The sequence below is a fragment of the Vanessa cardui genome, chromosome 10, assembly GCF_905220365.1.
Source record: "Vanessa cardui chromosome 10, ilVanCard2.1, whole genome shotgun sequence".
NCBI lineage: Eukaryota > Metazoa > Arthropoda > Insecta > Lepidoptera > Nymphalidae > Vanessa > Vanessa cardui.
The window spans coordinates 8,323,234-8,343,113 of NC_061132.1; the positions used below are offsets into that span (position 1 = coordinate 8,323,234).

At 33.5% G+C, this 19,880-nt stretch overlaps 1 protein-coding gene across 2 annotated transcripts in view; it reads left to right on the forward strand.

Moving 5' to 3' along the window:
• The window catches only part of LOC124532810 (flotillin-2), a 287,470-nt gene that overhangs the window by 235,013 nt on the left and 32,577 nt on the right, over window positions 1–19,880 (forward strand). Inside the window, exon 1 of one of the 2 annotated variants that reach the window (XM_047107887.1) lies at window positions 12,166–12,476. The exons of the other annotated variant lie outside the window; for it this stretch is intronic. Coding sequence (XP_046963843.1) covers window positions 12,461–12,476 — 16 coding nt within the window. The 5' untranslated portion in view covers window positions 12,166–12,460. Of the gene's footprint in view, window positions 1–12,165; window positions 12,477–19,880 lie in introns of those variants that run through there. 2 annotated transcript variants of the gene reach the window in all.

A 19,880-nucleotide genomic window follows, 5' to 3' on the forward strand; every position in this document is an offset into this window, starting at 1 on the left:
AAGTTGCTTTTCCTTGGGTGTCACTGTAAACTGTGGCAAAGTATTTCACCTTAATTAATTGTCAGGAAGAATGCTATTCCACGCATGAGCATTTCTCTCTGATTTAACGTAACTGTGTCTTTTTTATGGTATAAGTTGGCGGACGAGCATGTGGGCCACCTGATAGTAAGTGGTCACCACCACCCACAGACAATAACGCTGTAAGAAATATTAACTATTCCTTACATCGTCAATGTGCAACCAACCTTGGGAACTAAGATGTTATGTCCCTTGTGCCTGTAGTTACACGGGCTCACTCACCCTTAAAAAACCGGAACACAATACTGAGTACTGTTATTTGGCGGTAGAATAACTGATGAGTGGGTGGAACCTACCTAGACGGGCTTGCACAAAGCCCTACCACCAAATAAAGTGTGTTTGTCAACTGATTCCTTAAAGAAAGGCATTGGACCTGTAAGCCAGATGTTATACTTTCCAGCAAGTGCGGCTGCTGCCTGATTACGAACTATGCCTGAAAAACATCCGAATATATCGATTCGAAAGACTTTATTTTCACCTAAGATTAAAAAACAAAAGGTTGATTGTAGATAAAGGATTATTTACGACATATTAATATTTCGACCCTTCGTTTCGTACAAATGGGAATTTGTAACGAAGCCACCTGCTGCGCGTGCAAAATCACTCGCACGCGCCTGCGCCTGATGTGCTACTTATATATAGTACGACACAACTTAGATGTTGCATCGGCAAAATTCGTAAAACCGATCACATCCGAATTAAGCACGCTATCCCAAATTATCAATATTTATTTGTCATGCGAATATGATCTTTGCACAAACGTAATAACTTGTAATATCATATGACCTAATATATTCGTCAATTTGATGCGTCGATTTACATGCACTTGCTTTCTCTGACGCGTGAATCTATAGCGACGAATAGCGTCGAATGGTGCGATAGGGAGCTATTTCGATTGGTTGTGTAAATCGGCAGTAATCGGTTTTATTTTCATTCCATTGCATTTTCCGATGCTACATCTAATTTGTGTCATACTATACTTTTATAATATTCCTCAAATATTTATAATAAATCTCAAAAAACGCGAGCACATACCCGCGCGAGTTTTAAAAATCTAAATGTAAAATAGGCCAAAGGCCTCCATGAAATGTCAAGGACGCTTTTAAGTTTATTTTGAGAATTGATTGTATGACCCTTACTGATACTGAATAAAGGCGAAAGTAACTATTTCTCTCTTTTAACGGTTAATAGATTTATATGTTGGCATATATATCATCATTGTTATGAATTTTGATATGATTATCAATAAAATGACAGTTATTGATTAAGCGATGGCAGCTTCACGATTCTAAATTAGTCATAAAAGTTTTTTGAATCAAATTCAAAGTAATTATTTCTTTAAAGCGGGTTAATGTAACTTTTACTTTTCCTAGTGTACATCAATGCGTGCGTCGTATCACGTAGGCTTAAAGAACGGAACCTGGTGTACACTAACCTAACCTATTACAACGGGAAATGTAACATGACCGAACAAAGCAAGTTTGACTTTCTTGCACCGCACAGTGGCGCGAAAGCTTGTTTCGCGTCTCAAAAATCTGTAACTTTGTTATCGATTTATATAAATGGCTGAAATTTGGTATGTAGTTTCCTTAATATATATTCTTTCAAATTAAATAATTAATATTTTTTTAAATTTATAAATTAAATAAAAAAAGAAACATTTGTTCTAATTTTTTTATTAAAATACATTTAAAAAATAATACAAAAATAAAGACTACACTTTTTCATACATAAACGAAGTTTACTAATTTTTTTTTTACATATAAATATAGTTTTATGATATTAACCTACTTTATCGTATTCTTCATATATTAGTACAATCGATAATAAATTACAATAAGTAACAAGGGTCTAATAAATTTACTACATAAAATAGAAAAAAACATGTCTATAGTGTATTTAAATTTAAATATCTAAAAGGTTCTTAGCTTCGTCTAACAGTTTCTTGGATATATTGATTGTTGGTTTTCTGATACTTGATATATATGGATCTGATGTAAACAGAAGACCACGAAACACGTCTTCATTCGTCGCGGATCTTGAGCACTTTCTAGCGTGATATAATCGTATATTTTTGTAATCTTTATTACGAGGTTCTTGGGCATCCTCAGATAAATTACCAATAGGCAGAGCAGCGAAATGTTTAATTATACATTCTCCATGTATTAAAATCTTATGTACTGAAGAAGGCATGTTATACCACATATAATTTCTTACGTACAATTGTGCAGTGGCGCTAGTATAATCGCCAATTTTTTCTGGATTTACAGCAATACCGGAAGACAACGTCTGAAGAATAATATAGAACCTTTTTATAAGTTCCTCATCAATCCCTGTGATTTCTGAAGTGCAAGAATAGTTCGCTTTTACTTTGCCTAGACTTTTATTTATTTAGTAAAAGACAATATTATTTATGGATAAAATGTCGGAAAAGATCTCCTTTTCAAAAATATCGCGATATAAATCTTAAATTAAATGAATTATTTATTTTGTGTTTTCCCTTTCTAAGGCATTTTCGATCTCATTCCAAGGGGGGCAGATTCGGGCAAATTTTTTTTTTGCCTTGGCTTTCATATGAACTCCTCTATATGCGAGTATAAAAATTACAACATCGGTAGCCATCGCTAACTTTCAAAAGTCTATTCAAAGTTTCTGAAAACAATAAAATATAGGAAACTGTAAAAATGGCTGTGTACCTCGTCAGTTACTACATAATGGTTTATTTCTAAATTTTTTAAATTATATATTAAATAATCTTTCTAACGATATGCGACACTAATAGATTTGTATTAAAAACAATGAATATATGGCCATGTAAACTTGCGAAATTTTGTAGTACGTTATCGTCATTTTCCCTTCCTTAGGCATTTTTGATTTTATTTCAAGGGGGGCAGATACGGGCAAAAATTTTTTTTGCCTTGGTTTCTATATGAACTCCTTTATGTGTGAGTATAAAAATTACGACATCGGTAGTCATCGCTAACTTTCAAACGATATTATATAGAATACTACAAAAATGACTGTGTACCTCCTTGGGTAATACATAATGATCTATTTCTAACATGTTTTAATTATGTACTAAATAACCTTTCTAACCATATATAACACTTGTACATTTGCATTAAAAATAATGAAAATATGGCCATGTAAACTTTCAAAATTTTATAATACGTCATTTCTTGAGCATCAACTTGTAAGTCAAATTTCAATAAAGAAATATGAGAAATAAAATATTTTAAGTTCAATTTAATGTGAATTGGACATTCCATTAGATATGTACATTAGCAAAATATTGAATATCGAAGATTCATTAAACCTATTTATGAGACGCAAAACAAGCTTTCGCGCCACTGTGCACCGTAGAGCGGATCACTTTACACATACTCAGATCATTTTACATAAAATACATACAACTACACATCTTACTAAAGTTATTAAATTCGGGATATTTACCATGTTTTTATTCGGTGGAGCATATTTCGACATTATCTACGAATGTTTTGTTCACGGGACAGTCTCGTGAACAAGGCATTAGTAATAATTTTAACTGTTAACTTAATACTAACTTTAGTAATAAAAACAACCATGTTAATTTAAAATCTGAACTCACATCTTGCCTTGTTTGTAGGAACAAGAGTCTCTTCTTCTATAAAGTGGATTTATGACGCAAAATACACACAAACAAACGTAAAAAGTTTGCTGTGAGCTGTATTGATTATAGCAGTAATTTATATGACATTTATTTTCTTAAAGTTGATACACTCAAAAATAATTAGAACAATATGAACCATGATACCTTCAAGAAAGTAATTGTCCCACTTCTGGGCTAAGTGTTCCTCTCCCGTAGGAGAAAAATGTTTGAAGTTTGTTCCACAACGCTGCAATAATGCGGTTTGGTGGGTACACACATGGGATAGAATTTCATTGAAATTAAATACACACAGGTTTCCTTATGACAGTCAATTATGACATGAATTATACACAGAAATTAAGCACATGAAATTTCAGTGGTGCCTGGGTTTGAACTTGCAATCATCGGTTAAGACGCACGATTTCTAAATATAGATTAATATGCCCTAAAAACCTTTAAATTAGAATAATGTCTTAAAAAACCCAATAGAAATTATTACTTCCTTCCAATATGACATCGTGGAGTGGTGGTATTAGTTTGTATTTACATACGAGTTTACATAATGCTTGGCAACTATTTCTCTTATAATATTTACGATAACATGTTGAGATGCATTTATAAAGGTGGACTACACTTGAGACCGCGTGTTCGTGAAGCGATGATGTATATATATATAATACATGCGAAATACAAATGATAATAATAGAATGACTGAAAAACTGTGAACATTGTAAAACATTCTGCAGTATATTTAGTATAAGCATTACAACCGTGCGAAGGCGGTTAGTTAAAAATATAATAATTGTTTGTTAAGAAAACGTAATTTCCGGTGACCATATCCAAGAAACGATTCGTTTTACTTACAGATGGTAGAATTGTCTTAGGTATACATATTGGATATTTACAAGCTGATACTTTTACCCTAATTAAACATGATATAAATGAATCTGAGTTCTAAAAGAAATCACTAACTAGTGAGTCTTACACGAGAATTCTCGCTTATTCAAAAGATTGTTTAGGAATTTCAAAACCTGTGACCGGTTTTGTTTTTAATTAATTGCAAAATGCAAATCACATTTGGTGCCAAAATTATGAAATATTTTTTTTATTATACAATACACTTTAACCGGTACGTATCCGTTTTCGCTTTGTAAAATTAATCGTAACAATTTAGTAAAGAGTCGAGATGGCCCAGTGGTGTGGAAGTGGCGAAATATAAAGGGGATTCTTGACTGTTTACTACAATGCTGGGCTAAAGGCCTCCTCCCCTTTGAGGAGAAGGTTTGGAACAATTATTCCACCACGCTGTTCCAATGCGGGTTGGTGGAATACACATGTGGCAGAATTTCTATGAAATTTGTCACATGCAGGTTTCCTCACGATGGTTTCCTTCACCGCTGAGCACGAGATGAATTATAAAGACAAATTAAGCACGTGAATCAGCGGTGCTTGCCTGGGTTTGAACCCGCAATCATCGGTTAAGATGCACGCGTTCTAACCACTGGGCCATCTCGACTCAGTCATGTTCATGTCATCGTAATTGCATTCAATAACTTTTTAATGTAAAAAATTAATACGTACTTAGGTTTTTCGACAGTCTAGCCCGGGGCCTTGGGCACGTGTTCCAAGTGCCCTTTGGGTTAAAACGGTACCATCTAACGAGTAGAAGGTGCTAGTTACGAAAGTACATTTTTATAGGTTTGTAACCATAGAAAGATCACTGTTATTGTGTTGTGTATTCATTGGCTCATAGAGATATGTAAAGGGCATTTTGCAATTACCGTATATAACATCAATTGTATATGGTAACAACATTGAAAAAAATATGGCTCAGTGGTTAAAACACGTCCATCTTAAGCGATGATTGCGGGTTCAAAGCCAGGCAAGCACCACTGAATTTTCATGTGCTTCATTTGTGTTTGTAAACATAGCGTGGATACAATAAAATACATGCAATTGTATACATTATGAGCTCAAGTACACGGCAAAACCGATACGTGAATTGTAAGCGACGGGATTGTAATGTTCTTCAACCGACTTCAAAAAGGAGGAGGTTATCAATTCGTCTGTATTTATCTTTATGTTTGTTACCTAATTACGTAGGGCTGCCGTTGAGGATGCAGAATGAAACCGAACGAATTTAACTTATACGTTTATTTAAATAATTTAATTTAACAATTAATTATTTCTAATTTATAATATACGTGACAGTCTGTTCGATGTTAGAACAAAAAGTGAAGTTCTGTAGTCTGAATTACATATTTATATACGAAATCGGTAAATCACTGAATGGTCCCCACGGTATGGTGATTCTTGGTAGCGCTCGATGTTCGGGAGGTCTTGCGAAACAAAGCAGCGACGCTGGCAACAGGTGGTAGCTTCAAGGAATGCATGGTGTGATTATTTCTCACGGTATGGTAATTCTTGGTAGCGCTCGATGTTCGGGAGGTCTTGCGATTATTTCTTAACAACTCCCTCCGCAGGATCAGCAGCTATTTGGAGACTTTTGTCGAAAATAGTGCTGATAGAGACATAGGATCTCTGGGGCTGTCCTGGACTTCTTGTGTTCTGGTTGCCTCATTGTCCTTCTGGTTGGTATTTCTTAAATGCATACATTTGCGACGAATGAGGACGATGCTAATAGTGAGTACTGATGCACCGATGAGTAGGTAGACAGGTATAGTCGTGTGATAGAGCGTGTCTAAGTTCGACAATTCCAAAGTCACTGGTTCTTGAGAGGCAATCCTGGTATTGGTTGAATGTAAGTGAGTCAAATCTATACTGTTCAATTTCAAGATGTTCTTCGCTGTCGCTTTGTATGGATCTTCATTACTATATTCTATATTCAACATTTTCAAAACTTGTCCTTTTACTTGATCATGGTGGTTAGTGATGGTGAAGATGGACGTTTGTAGAGCACACCCTTTAGGTATTTCAGCTAGATAGCTTCCGAGAAGGTTTTTGTATTGATCTTGAGAACAGGTTAAATGAACTTTCGTTAAGTTGGGAAAGCTCAGAACATAGTGACGATCATCCAATTGTTCCATGGCTTGAGAAGATAAGATTACTGGAGTAACCCGACAGGTTTCATGGATATGTTGCTGGAGTATAAGATGTTGAATGCAGCTCGTTTGCTCTCCATAGTGTCGGTTTAAGTTGTCCTCGCAAAGATGACCGTGACTGTACTTCGGACATTCTGTCTCTATATACAGTAGATCTTTCTCGTGAATTGCTACGTATGGATAGGTAGGGATTATAATTTTATCATTACTATTAGGGGCTAAGGACAATTTGTAAAGGATGTAGTTATTGGGATTCATGATTGGAAACTTAATTACCAAGATTATATCATTATCTTTATAATAATATCCTAATCTTAATAGATCTAAATATTCCCTAAAATTAATATCTAGCACTACATTTGAATTGTATAAACCTTTTAGTTTATTTAACATAACTATATAAGTGTCGTAATCGAGAACGGAATAATGGATGCTTTTAGCTCTTATGAATGCCAATAGATTCTGTAGTTTTGACAACTCTTGTGACAAATTGTCTATGTCATCACCTAGTATTGTAAGTAGCTGGGCTAAATGAAAATACTTAATTGCATCTTCTTCTTTCCTAACATCATTATCTAAGATGGTTTTAATAATGTTCTCTATTTTCCTCTGGTTTTCTACTATCCTATCTGTAACATTTGAACTCTGAGATGCCCACTGCTTGCTTAAACTTATTTGATGATTTATTTCAATGGCTAAGTTATTTTCGTTCTTTTGTAGAATAGCAATGGCATTTTCGTTCTTTAGTGCGTCCGTATAATCTAAATTTCCGGAGATTAGGTACCCGTTTCAGGCGCGACTTGGGTACGGGTCCTCTCTTTCTCTTTGTATAAATATGTATAGGTAAATCTGTTACAACCGTATCGTTCGTATAGCGGGCAGCTAATTTCTGTCTATTAGCTAGGGGATTTCTGACATAGATTCGTTGATCAGGTGCATATGTTTTATTTTTTATGCCATTTCTATTAATGTTCTCGGTTATTTCAGTACGACGCTGAAGGGCGGTTTCATTAATGATTTCGTATACCTTTAACATTCGCTTACGGTGATCTAGTATATATTCCTGCAATAGGTGCTCTGTTAAATAAGGATCGTAATAATCGGCATATTCATCGTATATAGAATTGTCAATGAAACTATTGTAATTTACTTCTTTAGATTTAAAGTAGTTCGTAGGGGGTGGGTTCCCGGATTTTGAACCTTGCGATAAAATAGCTAAATCGTTATATAGAGCGGTTTCATCTCGTTGGTCCGCGAAGTTGTTCACTAAAGCAGTTCGAATGCCTTGCCAGTCGGATGGAATCCCATTAGAATTAATTAAGCGAGCAGCAGAGCCTGTTACTTTGTTAAGAATTCCGTTGAGAAGAGCACACCTACTTAATTCACTACTACTATCACTACAAAACTGTCCTACCAATTGATCACATAATTTTAAAAATCTAGTAAGTACATTTGGGTTCCCGTCGAACTCGGGTACCAACCTTAAGGCTTTATAAATGGTGTCTAACTCAGACATTTCCGTTTGTTCTTCTATACTACTTAAACTAATATCTCTTCTATTATCTACGAAAGTTTGCCTACTACTAATAACTATCCTAGGTTCCTTCGATTTTCTTAAATGAAAAATCTTGGCAAATTTTATTAACACACAGGTTAGTTAGGCTAGGATTGAGCAACCACTAAAAAGAATCTAGTGTACTCACATGAACATGTTTCGGTCTCTCTGCGTTATCGATGTCTGGATACCTCTCGTGCAGCACTACTCGTAGATTCGGATGCTACGGATGCAGCAGCTAGACAAGCTACGGCGGGGCTTCACGCGATTACGGAAATCTTCTACGCGAAACGTTCCGCGAGCATCCTACCGACTGCGCCAATTACGTAGGGCTGCCGTTGAGGATGCAGAATGAAACCGAACGAATTTAACTTATACGTTTATTTAAATAATTTAATTTAACAATTAATTATTTCTAATTTATAATATACGTGACAGTCTGTTCGATGTTAGAACAAAAAGTGAAGTTCTGTAGTCTGAATTACATATTTATATACGAAATCGGTAAATCACTGAATGGTCCCCACGGTATGGTGATTCTTGGTAGCGCTCGATGTTCGGGAGGTCTTGCGAAACAAAGCAGCGACGCTGGCAACAGGTGGTAGCTTCAAGGAATGCATGGTGTGATTATTTCTCACGGTATGGTAATTCTTGGTAGCGCTCGATGTTCGGGAGGTCTTGCGATTATTTCTTAACAACCTCATAACTTTTTACTGGGTGGACCGATTTTGATAATATTTAGTTTATAAATTTAAAGTATTCACGTATTGTTTTTTGATAGATACACTGTAGGGTTTTCTTGGCTGACACCGGCTCCAAATATAACAATAACTATAAGCCATGTTATATAATCGTAAATCAACTTTTAAGTAGTCTAATATTTTTCGTTTCAGTTTACTTAGGAGGACTCTAAAAATATGTTGAATACGCAATTATTTTTATTACTTTTTAGTGCATATTTATTTGTTTTAAAATAGTGTTTTGTTTGAAGTCGGTTTTTCTTTTTGTTAATTGTTTTATTTATTTGACAAAACCTTCTTACTGTTCAATTAATTGCAATATGTCTATACTGATAAATTTAATGACTGTTTCTTTGCATCATTACACACGGTTTACAGCGAATAGTCGTAGTTCTTAATATAAGTTAGTTTTAACTAAACTAAATAGTGGCTTAATTCCAAATGTGGCATTCATAGTCTAAAGTTTTGTCTGCATTTCCGAAAGTAATTACTTCTGTTCAGCGCAGAAATACTGCCAGCGTTCTAACTATTTTTTTAAGTCAAGGTTATTCACGTAATTTTGAGCGCTAAGTACCTATATTTATAGATTAAAATTGTTTAGATATTAAATAATTAAAATAATATTATATTGTATTTTAGTTTTTCTGGCTTGGTTGATCTGAATTCGTATTATAGTGACTTATTTAACCAATGCGAGTTTTCTAGTAACGCTTTTAGATCATAACTTCTCAAGACATCACCTTGAAATTTTGCATACACGTATCAGGGTGTTTATAAAACTTTTTAGTATAGAAGTATATCTATAATAATATTATAAATATGAAAATAACTCTGCCCGTCGCTCTTTCACGACCAAACCGCTGAGCCGAAAAATGTATATATAGATTGTTTACAACTATTATGTAAATATCGGACCACATTATTCTTAATAATAACTCGTTTTGTGGTTTTTTTTGTAATTAAGATAATTTTTCCCCATTATTTAGTATGTCTGTCAAACTTGTTATATTTACGTGATTGTGGCTATTTATTCAATGTTCAATTAAAAATCAATAACAAATAATTAACTGACGATTATTCCTTTGATATAATTTTTAATAACAATGCTCGTTAGTTTAGCGCTTGGTTTTTTACACAAGCCCGTCTGGATTGGTACCACCCACTCAGTAGATACTCTACCTTCAAACAACAATACTCAGTATTGTTGTGTTCTGGTATGAAGGGTGAGCTAGTAACTACGGGCATGAAATTTTAGCTTCCACAAGTTGGTGGCGCCTTGATAAGGAATGGTTATTATTTCTTAAAATTCAATACCTATATGCGGTGACCGCTTACCATTAGGTGGCCCTTTGTTGGTTAACCTACATATTATTAAAAAAAAAAAAACACTTTTAGAGAAGACATCCGAAGCGAGAGAAACTGAGATATAAATAATCATGATGTTACAGACTTTCAGCCGGCATATGCAGGTTCTCACGATTTTCCCTACCGTCGAGCACGCGATTATTAACAATTTTTGCCGAATATTCACGTTTCCTCTTGAAATAAAAAATATGTATAAATAAAGTATAATTATTAAAATCAAACTATTCTTTTATCATTTGCAGTGTTGAGTTAAATGTAAAGCTATCATCAGTTTCAAATGTAGAACTGGCAAGAAACTCAGTACTTACTATTTTCCATCAGTTCCATTACATAGTATGTCAGCAAAGTACATTGTTTGGGCATTTTGATCTAATTATAATTGAGTAATTCGCTAATTTATGTACAAATAAAAGTTTTATCAAAATATAGAGAAAAAATCCTAGCACCTCTCACGTACAACAACAGCCTGTAAATTCCCACTGCTGGGCTAAAGGCCTCCTCTCCCTTTGAGGAGAAGGTTTGGAACGTATTCCACCACGCTGTTCCAATGCGGATTGGTGGAATACACATGTGGCAGAATTTCTATGAAATTTGTCACATGCAGGTTTTTCTCACGATGTTTTCCTTCACCGCTGAGCACGAGATGAATTACAAAGACAAATTAAACACATGAATCAGCGGTGCTTGCCTGGGTTCGAACCCATAATCATCGGTTAAGATGCACGCGTTCTTACCACTGGGCCATCTCGACTACCTCTCACATAAAACTGGATATTACAGATATTTAAATAAAATATAGTTATTTTAATGTATACAGTAATTGTTGTGTTGATGTTAAATTATTTAAATTACTATTGATACTCGTTTGTGTATTTATAAGTCACTGTCTACTCGCCTGCGACTTTGGATATATTTTATATAATCTGAAATGTATCCTTAAAAAATATATTATATCAAATGTTTCATTTGTATCAGACTAGTAGTACTTTTTATTCATAGTTGTAACAGTAGGTACTCGATAGATCTTTCCGACTATATTAAAATAGCTTATTAATTGTTAGTAACTTTTGAATCGCCATTTTAGAAGATTTTTTTTATATTTCATAATAATAAGTTAATAAAAAGCAAATTTACAAATCAATCAAATTTGTTAAGCGAAGTCGAAATTGTTTATTCAATTCAATTCAAAAATGATATTAGAGCCTCATTTATATATTAGAATTAATTATTATTAGTATTATTACAATTTTTATACTATTATAATAATTCCCTTGGTTCGGTATATGTTATTATTAACGAACATATAACTAATGATATCCGTTGGATATTTTCCCATTACCGAGATCATTTATAAACCTATATTTTTATCCAGGTGCCATTTCTCTGAAATGGTGACGGTCAATTCAGTTGCTTAATAATGTTTTAACAGACAGATAGTGACTTTCAAATAATATTAGCCTCATATATATCACATGGAAACATTTTAAATATTTCCACACCAAATATGTAAAAAAAATAATACAGGTATGCATGTATGTGGTATTACGTGATAATAACTTAAACCAATAATTATAGAACAGTTCTGTAAACAATAGGTCAATTAGATTATTTATAGCATACGTTTAAATGAAAAAATAAAAATTGCAATGTATTGCATCACTAAATATAAGAATAAGAAAAGCCTTGTGTGGTAGCGGGGGAATCGCGGTTGTCGTAAGGACCATGCGACTCAACCATTCGCTCGAAAACGTTTGCGCGTTACAGTTTACAAATAATATTGCGTAAAAGCGTTTTGTTTTTACTGAAAAATAAAATTTAAAAAAAAGTTGGTTTGCGTTTGGTTATTAAATTAGGAATCGAAGTTTTTGTTGTTATCTGTGGACTAATAGAATAGTCATTTAGTGTTGTGATGGACGTGTTGATACAATAGTTCGGTTTTCGATTTAGTTTTTTTTTTTTCGTTTAATAGACGCGATGTCGCTGATATGGATGAGCGCTTTTAAGCTTAGCTTGACTGTTGGAACTACTTATGTTGTCGTTAAAAGGTAAGCCGTTGAATTAATTGTTTCTTTTTTATTTTCAATTGAATTGTATCTATCGGCTTGTATGGTGTTCGTCGTTTAACTGAAATTTCTTTGTTTATCATTGATATGTTTTTTGAGAGTACTACAAAAAAAGTTTAGTTCGTCTGCTATGCGTTTCTAAACCATTCATTCGTTTTTGATGAAACTTTGGTGAATTTTTATGTGAAGGTATTTGAATGTTCCCGACCAAAAAAAAGAAACAATATAAATTATATGTTTTTTCTTCACAATAATAATACTTATTTAGTATTTTATTTACACATAGCCGGGCAAATAGCTAATACAAAATTAAAACGATCTTCTCTTTAAAAAACTTCAATTTATGAAATAAAACGGACAAATATGACAAAACGGACGCAGATTAAAAATATATTTCGTATAATTTATTCAAATGGCTCGTGGAAAGATTTGAAAACAATTCGTCGCTCTCACGGTCTCGAGCCAAACTGTAACATGCCTCATTGGATTTGTTTATAAAATCAAAAATCAAAATCAAAATACACTTTATTCAAGTGGGCTTTTTCAAGCACCTTTGAATCGTCATATAACAATTAAGTGAAGCTACCACCGGTTCGGAAAGTAGATTCTACCGAGAAGAACCGGCAAGAAACTCAGTAGTTTCTCTTTTTCAACATTAAAAAAAAATATATATAATTAATTAAACTCAACCTGGTAGTAGAACTTAAAGTATTTCAGTGATATATTATTATCTGCATTAAACGATACTGTTCTAACTTTGGGGAAATAAATAAACTATCAAACGCTAAAGTGTCTATTTACGAATGGACGGTAGATCTTGTAATTAGTACGTCCTAATATACCAACAAACTTTTCAGCTGCGTATAATATATAGATTAGTCAAAGAGATTTTGAAATTAAGTTATGGTTAGTTTAAAGTGTGTATATAAATTTATAGACAAACGAACGAACTCTTCAGCTGTATAAAAGCTATGTAGCAGTGTTAGTATAAATACGTACCTTTTAAATAGCACAATAACAGTTCAAACAAATATACGAACGAACTACCTCATTAGCTTTATATTATTAGTATAAATAATAAGTCGATATCAACTTTTAGCATTAATATTAGATAAAATACTAATTTAAATAACGAAACGAAATTTGTTAATTAATTTTTGTCGACAATTTTATATCAACAAAAGTTTTTTTATTATTTTATAATGACAATATTTTTTAATCAGATATTTAATGAACACTTTATACCAAATGAACACTTAATTTCACTACTTTTCTCCCAGTTTGGAATTCCTTTATTGTTTTTTTATATTACATGAAAATACGAAAAATCTAGTTACTAAATTAAATTCGACCCCTTTAGTGATTTGGATATTTAATTGAAATAAAAATAATATTATTCAAATAATTTTTTTTAAAGTACCTTTGAATCGTCAAACGCTACCGCTGGTGCGGAATGTGGATTCTACCGAGAAGAACCGGCGATGAATTATTAGAATAACTGCTTTTAAAAGATAATTTGTATAAATTACAGACAATTAGTTAATTTCTACCCGAGCTGTAATCAGAGTAATAGCCTTTACTGATTAGATTATTATAATAATAATTGAAATGTCCTTATTGTTTCCTTTTGTCACATGTTCTGTGCGTATTATTTAACTTTTAAAGTATTGGCAAACATACTAATATTCCTATTTATCAATGGGGTGGGGTCAATAATAGTCCAAGGGTTCAGGTTCGAACCTGCGACTTTTTATCAGGCCTCCTATAAACCATTGTGTTTTTGACGTTTTTAGTTTTGTCATAGAGTTTGATAATTTGAGAGGAATATAAGGGATCAACCTTAGGTATAAATTTTAAGAGAAAAGATTTTCACCTTTAAGGGAAAAAAACTATGAATACTCATTAATATATAAGCTGTAGATGTAGATATGTACGGCTGTCTTCCTACTTAGAGCAGCGTAATTGACACAACTATATATAAATATAAAAACTTATCTTGAGTATATATGTATTTATATGGCGGTGCTTTGTATGCGTTTGCGTGTTACCGTATTTGCATTAACTGTCTAAACACAATGAGTCTTCAGCGGTATTCATGTGTAAAAAATAAAGAACTACTACGTATTAAATGTAATACGTAGTAGTTCTTTATTAATGAATAATGATTCAGAGTAAGAACTATTGTAATCACAGCAGTGGCGTGGCTAAGTGAGGAGGGGCCCCGGTGCATAAAAAATGAATCGGGCCCTCACCCCCTCTTTAACTAATAATAACCCTTTATAATTATACATACCAAATAAGAAATGTCGCTGGGTCGTGATTTTCTACCTTGAGAAGCTTAAGGTTTAGTTTAGAGGCCCCCCTGAACTCCGGGGCCCTGGTGCACTGAGCCATCTGGCCAGGTGGTGCAGTGAATCACTCGCCACTACGCCACTGAATCACAGGGACGAGGTCATAATATATCCCACAAATTCCATTTGCGATACATTATTGTTGAAAGGAATGCTTCACTTATGTATAGTTACTATAATTACTATAATAAATAAACGATTCGTTTTGCTTACGGAAAGTCGAATTAGACAGTTGTAATATGGATAATTCCGAAGCCACATATGTACTAGTTCTTTTTAATGATAAGGTAAGCGTATATCGGGGAAGCGAGGTCTCTACCGCCTTTTAGATATTAATATTGTAAGAAATATAAACCGTTCCTAACCACCAATGCATTATCCTCCTTGAAAACTGGGACACTCACCCTTCAAACAAGAACACGACGATATCAACTAATACTTTTTGTAAATAGAATTTCTGTTGATTGGGTGGTACGTATCTATCCAGGCGTTCTTGCACAAAGCCCGACCACAAAGTAGGTGTTTAATAATCTAAAATGCAATGATGACAGATACTAGAATATAAAATTGATTATACGTATGCAAAATCGATCGACCGATTTTTTAACATAGTAACTACTGAGTTTCTGGCCGGTTCTCCTAGGTAGAATCTCCTTTCAGAACAGGTAACTTTACATTAAACTCAACACTAACATGATGATTCAAGAGTGCTTTTAAGAGCCTTCATGAGTAAAGCAAAGTTTGATAGTATTTGATCTGTATAAAAGAGAACAATTACAAATGTAACAATAGGTAACAATAATTTTCGTAACAATAAATGAACACTTTTATTGTATTTGTGTATTGTTTCTGAACTAAAATGCTCAAACAACACCGTATTGAAATAGCTGCTGTTCCATGCTGCCGCTATATTTACGTTGACTATTTTCGTACACATGGAACTTTGTTGTTGAATAATTGATCAGTACTAACATTCAAATATGTTATTGCTGGTTAAAACGTAAATATTGACGGTAAGCAAATACTTCGCGGTAATTATCTGTGAACGTTAAATTTATTCATTCTATTAAGAATAATATACCTACTAAATCATACTCTATCAAGAAGTTATTCAAAGTTAGTAGTTCCTCTCATGCACAGTAAGCACGAGCTTTATTCACTCATACCAATTATAATAATAAACGTAATATGTGCATCGGTCTTTATCAGGAAAATTCAAATATCCTGTAGATTTTAGTAATGTAACAAATAAACAATTAGTTTTTTTTAAATAAGTTGTACTAAATTATTTTATTTAAATCTATCTATATCTAAAAGCTTAAGTAACATAGTTCACGTATCGTTTATTCAATTGCGTTCATGTGTATTAATATTATAAATGCAATGGTATCTGTGTATCGGTCTGTTTATATGTTTGTGTGTTTGTTACGTTTTCGGCTAAACTATTGAGCCGAATTTGATGAAGTCTGGTGTGTAGTAATCTAGAATCCAAAGAGACTTAGAATAGAAACTTTTTGTAACTTGAACATGTGACCCTAAAATTGGTTGGTTCTGAACATTTTATATCGCGTTTGTGAAAAAGCCTTATTTTCCAATAAACGACATTATCAATCAAATTGAAATGATTCTTTTTTTATGTTGTCATTTCTCCGACACTAAGTAATCAGATGAACGACAATTAGGATTGTTGTTGTAGTTCCATTCGCACCCTGACTGCATAAATCGGAATACAAAAGCGCAAAGTATAGCTATTATTCTATGAAATATCAGATAGGAAGGAGTTACAAAGCCAGTCTGATAAAAGCAAACGTAAATAGCTCTTTATGCAACTTTTGATAACAATCGCTACTGTTTTTAACCTCCGAAGCAAAAAGAAGCAAGCGACGTGTGTATTTGTTGCTGATGTTGTAGTTTCGAAATGAAACGGATGAATAGATGTGAACACTTCTATTAAACAAAAAACTACAAAACATATTAGAATAATATGGTTACACAAACCTCACAGTACAGAATCATTTGAATCTGTCGGTTGACCTCCTCGCCTCCTAAGTGCAAAGTGGCGTGCAATTGGAGAGGCCTATGTTCAGCAGTGGACCAAAATTGGCTGATTGATTGATTGACCTCCTCGCCAATTTACAGCACAGGTATCGTGTTTAATCATAATCCCTGGTCTCAGATAATAGTTTAGATTATATTCTATAATATTTTAAATATAAATTTTGTTAATATTAGAAAGTGATTATACATTTTGAGTTGGAAGCAATTGTCCTTGATAAATGTAAGTGCATTATATGACCTCGTTTACAATGTTTCGCAGTTTATTTACGTTTTTCTACGTTTTAATGGTAAGTGTCCCTTCAATTAAGAGCTGAATTTAACCCGTTCCATATAATCGACTTAGGTTATATTATGCGTCTACGACTTTATATCTAGTGTACTACTTAAATAAAACCTGTTTTTAAAAACCTTTTTTTTAGTGTGATATGCTTTTTAATGCCAAGGCTGAAGACGTATTTGTACAGCCTGACGACGCTAAAGATTACCAAGAAGTGTATATTTGCTGAGTTCTCAATATACGGGTCTCCTTTTTTATATTCTAAAAGAAAAACCTTTTTATTTTGTCAAGAACGAATGTCAACATTCAGAGGTAAAGCGGAGACCATTATTTGATATGTAAATACGAGAGGGTTTTGACCCCTTCTAGACTATACTGAATACGATATTTTTTGTCCCCTTAAAAAAATAGGTTTTTATTTTATGGAAGTATAGTAGGAATGCCTCAAACTAATTAAGGAATTACTCGTATATCTATTTACCCCTCAAATGATGTTTGTCCCTTGTGCTAGGAGTGGGGACGACAGGCTCAAGGAGTGAAGATCGTCCCTAAGACTTCTTACACCGCTAAGTGTAAACCATTGCGATATTGACGCTTTGATTAGGGGTTCAGTGCCTAAACAATCATAGCGAAGTTACTTGATAAAAAATATAGATATAGAGTTTTTTTTTTGTTTTTACGCTGTCTTTTGTAGTACTAGTTGGATTTGAAAAAAAGTATTTATATATTTGATAGTCCAATTTTTAAAGTCTAATGTTTAATAGTCTAATTAACTTCTAACGAAAGTGGCCGGAGTAATGTTAAACGTAATCGAAACTGCGCGAAGTAGTTAGTTAAAATTTATCGTGAAGAGTTTGTCTGATATTGTTATAAATTATATAATTTTGATAACACTTGCGTCGATTCGATATCGATAGTCATGATTATAACACTACGTCTGTCTGATTAAGTTGACGTTGTTTAAAACAAAATAAAACTATTTACATAACATAACGTAAGTGTTATCTAAGTTTATGCACTTGAAACGAGCGCGACCATGACCTTCATAAGCAACTCAACTTGAGGTTAGGTAAACCGTACGTCAACGCTTTGATAGGACCGAGCGAACTTTTAATTTAAAAACTTAGTTACACCGAAAATAAGGGCGATAAGTAAGTTTTAATTTCATTTAAATTATGAGTCGGGATAGCTTAGTGATTAGAATGTAAATCTTGAACGAGGATAGTGGGTTTAAATTGTAAATTATCATGAGATGCATTTTTATTTTCCTTCATTTTCATATACTCTTTTATTGGTGTTTCTATACTTATTACTAATTACTCTTAAATTTCAATTACTGTTTTTTGTAAAACAATGTTGGCTGCAAATGTTGGCTCAACAACACATGCATTGTTGCATGCATATTATGGCTAAAATTAATCATTCTAATTCCGTCTGAAACACTTATTCATCAATTAAACATACACCAAATTATATGTATGACTAAGATCCTTAGAAATGAGGGAATAGTCGTATGTGACTTTTGGCTGGTCACGTTCCGATTTGGACCAACGTCCTCATAATATGATTATATTAATTTTTACTTGGCAGGGCTTTGTGCAAGCCCGTCTGGCTAGGTACCACCCACTCATCAGTTATTCTACCGCCAAATAACGGTACTCAGTATTGTTGTTTTACGGTTTGAAGGATGAGTAAGCCAGTGTAACTACAGGCACAAGCGTCTTAGTTTCCAAGGTTAGTGGCACATTGACGATGTAAGGAATAATTAATATTTCTTACAGCGTCATTGTCTATGGGTGATGGTGACCACTTACCAGCAGGTGGCCTATATGCTCGTCCGCTAACCTATACCATAAAAAAGCCATTTCACCTGTCTACATATGTGGTCCCACGGGTTCAATTGTTAAATTTAAGTCACGTGCAACAATTGACAGCTTATTTCTAATCTTATATTGGTTGTTAAGTCCATTGGTTAGCAACTGTATTGTAGTTTAGTAACTGTATGTTATAGTATCGTTTGAAACAAACAAAACTTCGCTTACCGCTATCTGTCCCTATGTATGTTTAGATCTTTAAAATTACGCTTTATTTTTTTATTTTATTAAATTTTTTCATAGGTAGATTGACCCAACAGGAAGGTTTATATGTATAATACATGCATAATATAGTAAAGTAACAGCCTGTTTCCCACTGTTGGGATAAGGCCTCCTCTTCCATTAAGGAAAGGGTTTGGAACATATGCCACCACGCTGTTCCAATGCGGGTTGGTGGAATGCACGTGGCACAATTTCAATGAAAATGAGCACATGCAGGTTTTCTTTCACCGCCGAGCACGAGATGAATTATAAACACATTTTTTGGCCTTGCATTGCAAACCAGATAGATCAAATTCAGATCAGATTGCAGATAGATCAAAATAACAGTATTGTACATAATAGGTTGGGGAAAAAGTTTCTTCGTATTTTATATGAAAATTCAAAAAGTTTTTTTTATAGTTTATTTACATTTGACTAAAGTATGTAGGTGCCATTTTGTTCCATAACTCTTTGCCATCTTGTTGATAGTGACATGATCCCATTGCTGTAAAAATTTTGGGGCTTCTGATAGAAAAACTGCGACAAGTGGTTTTGGCAGTCCTCTCGTGATGTTAACCTGACACTGCCTAAGGAATTCTGCAGAGACCGAAACAGATGAAAATCT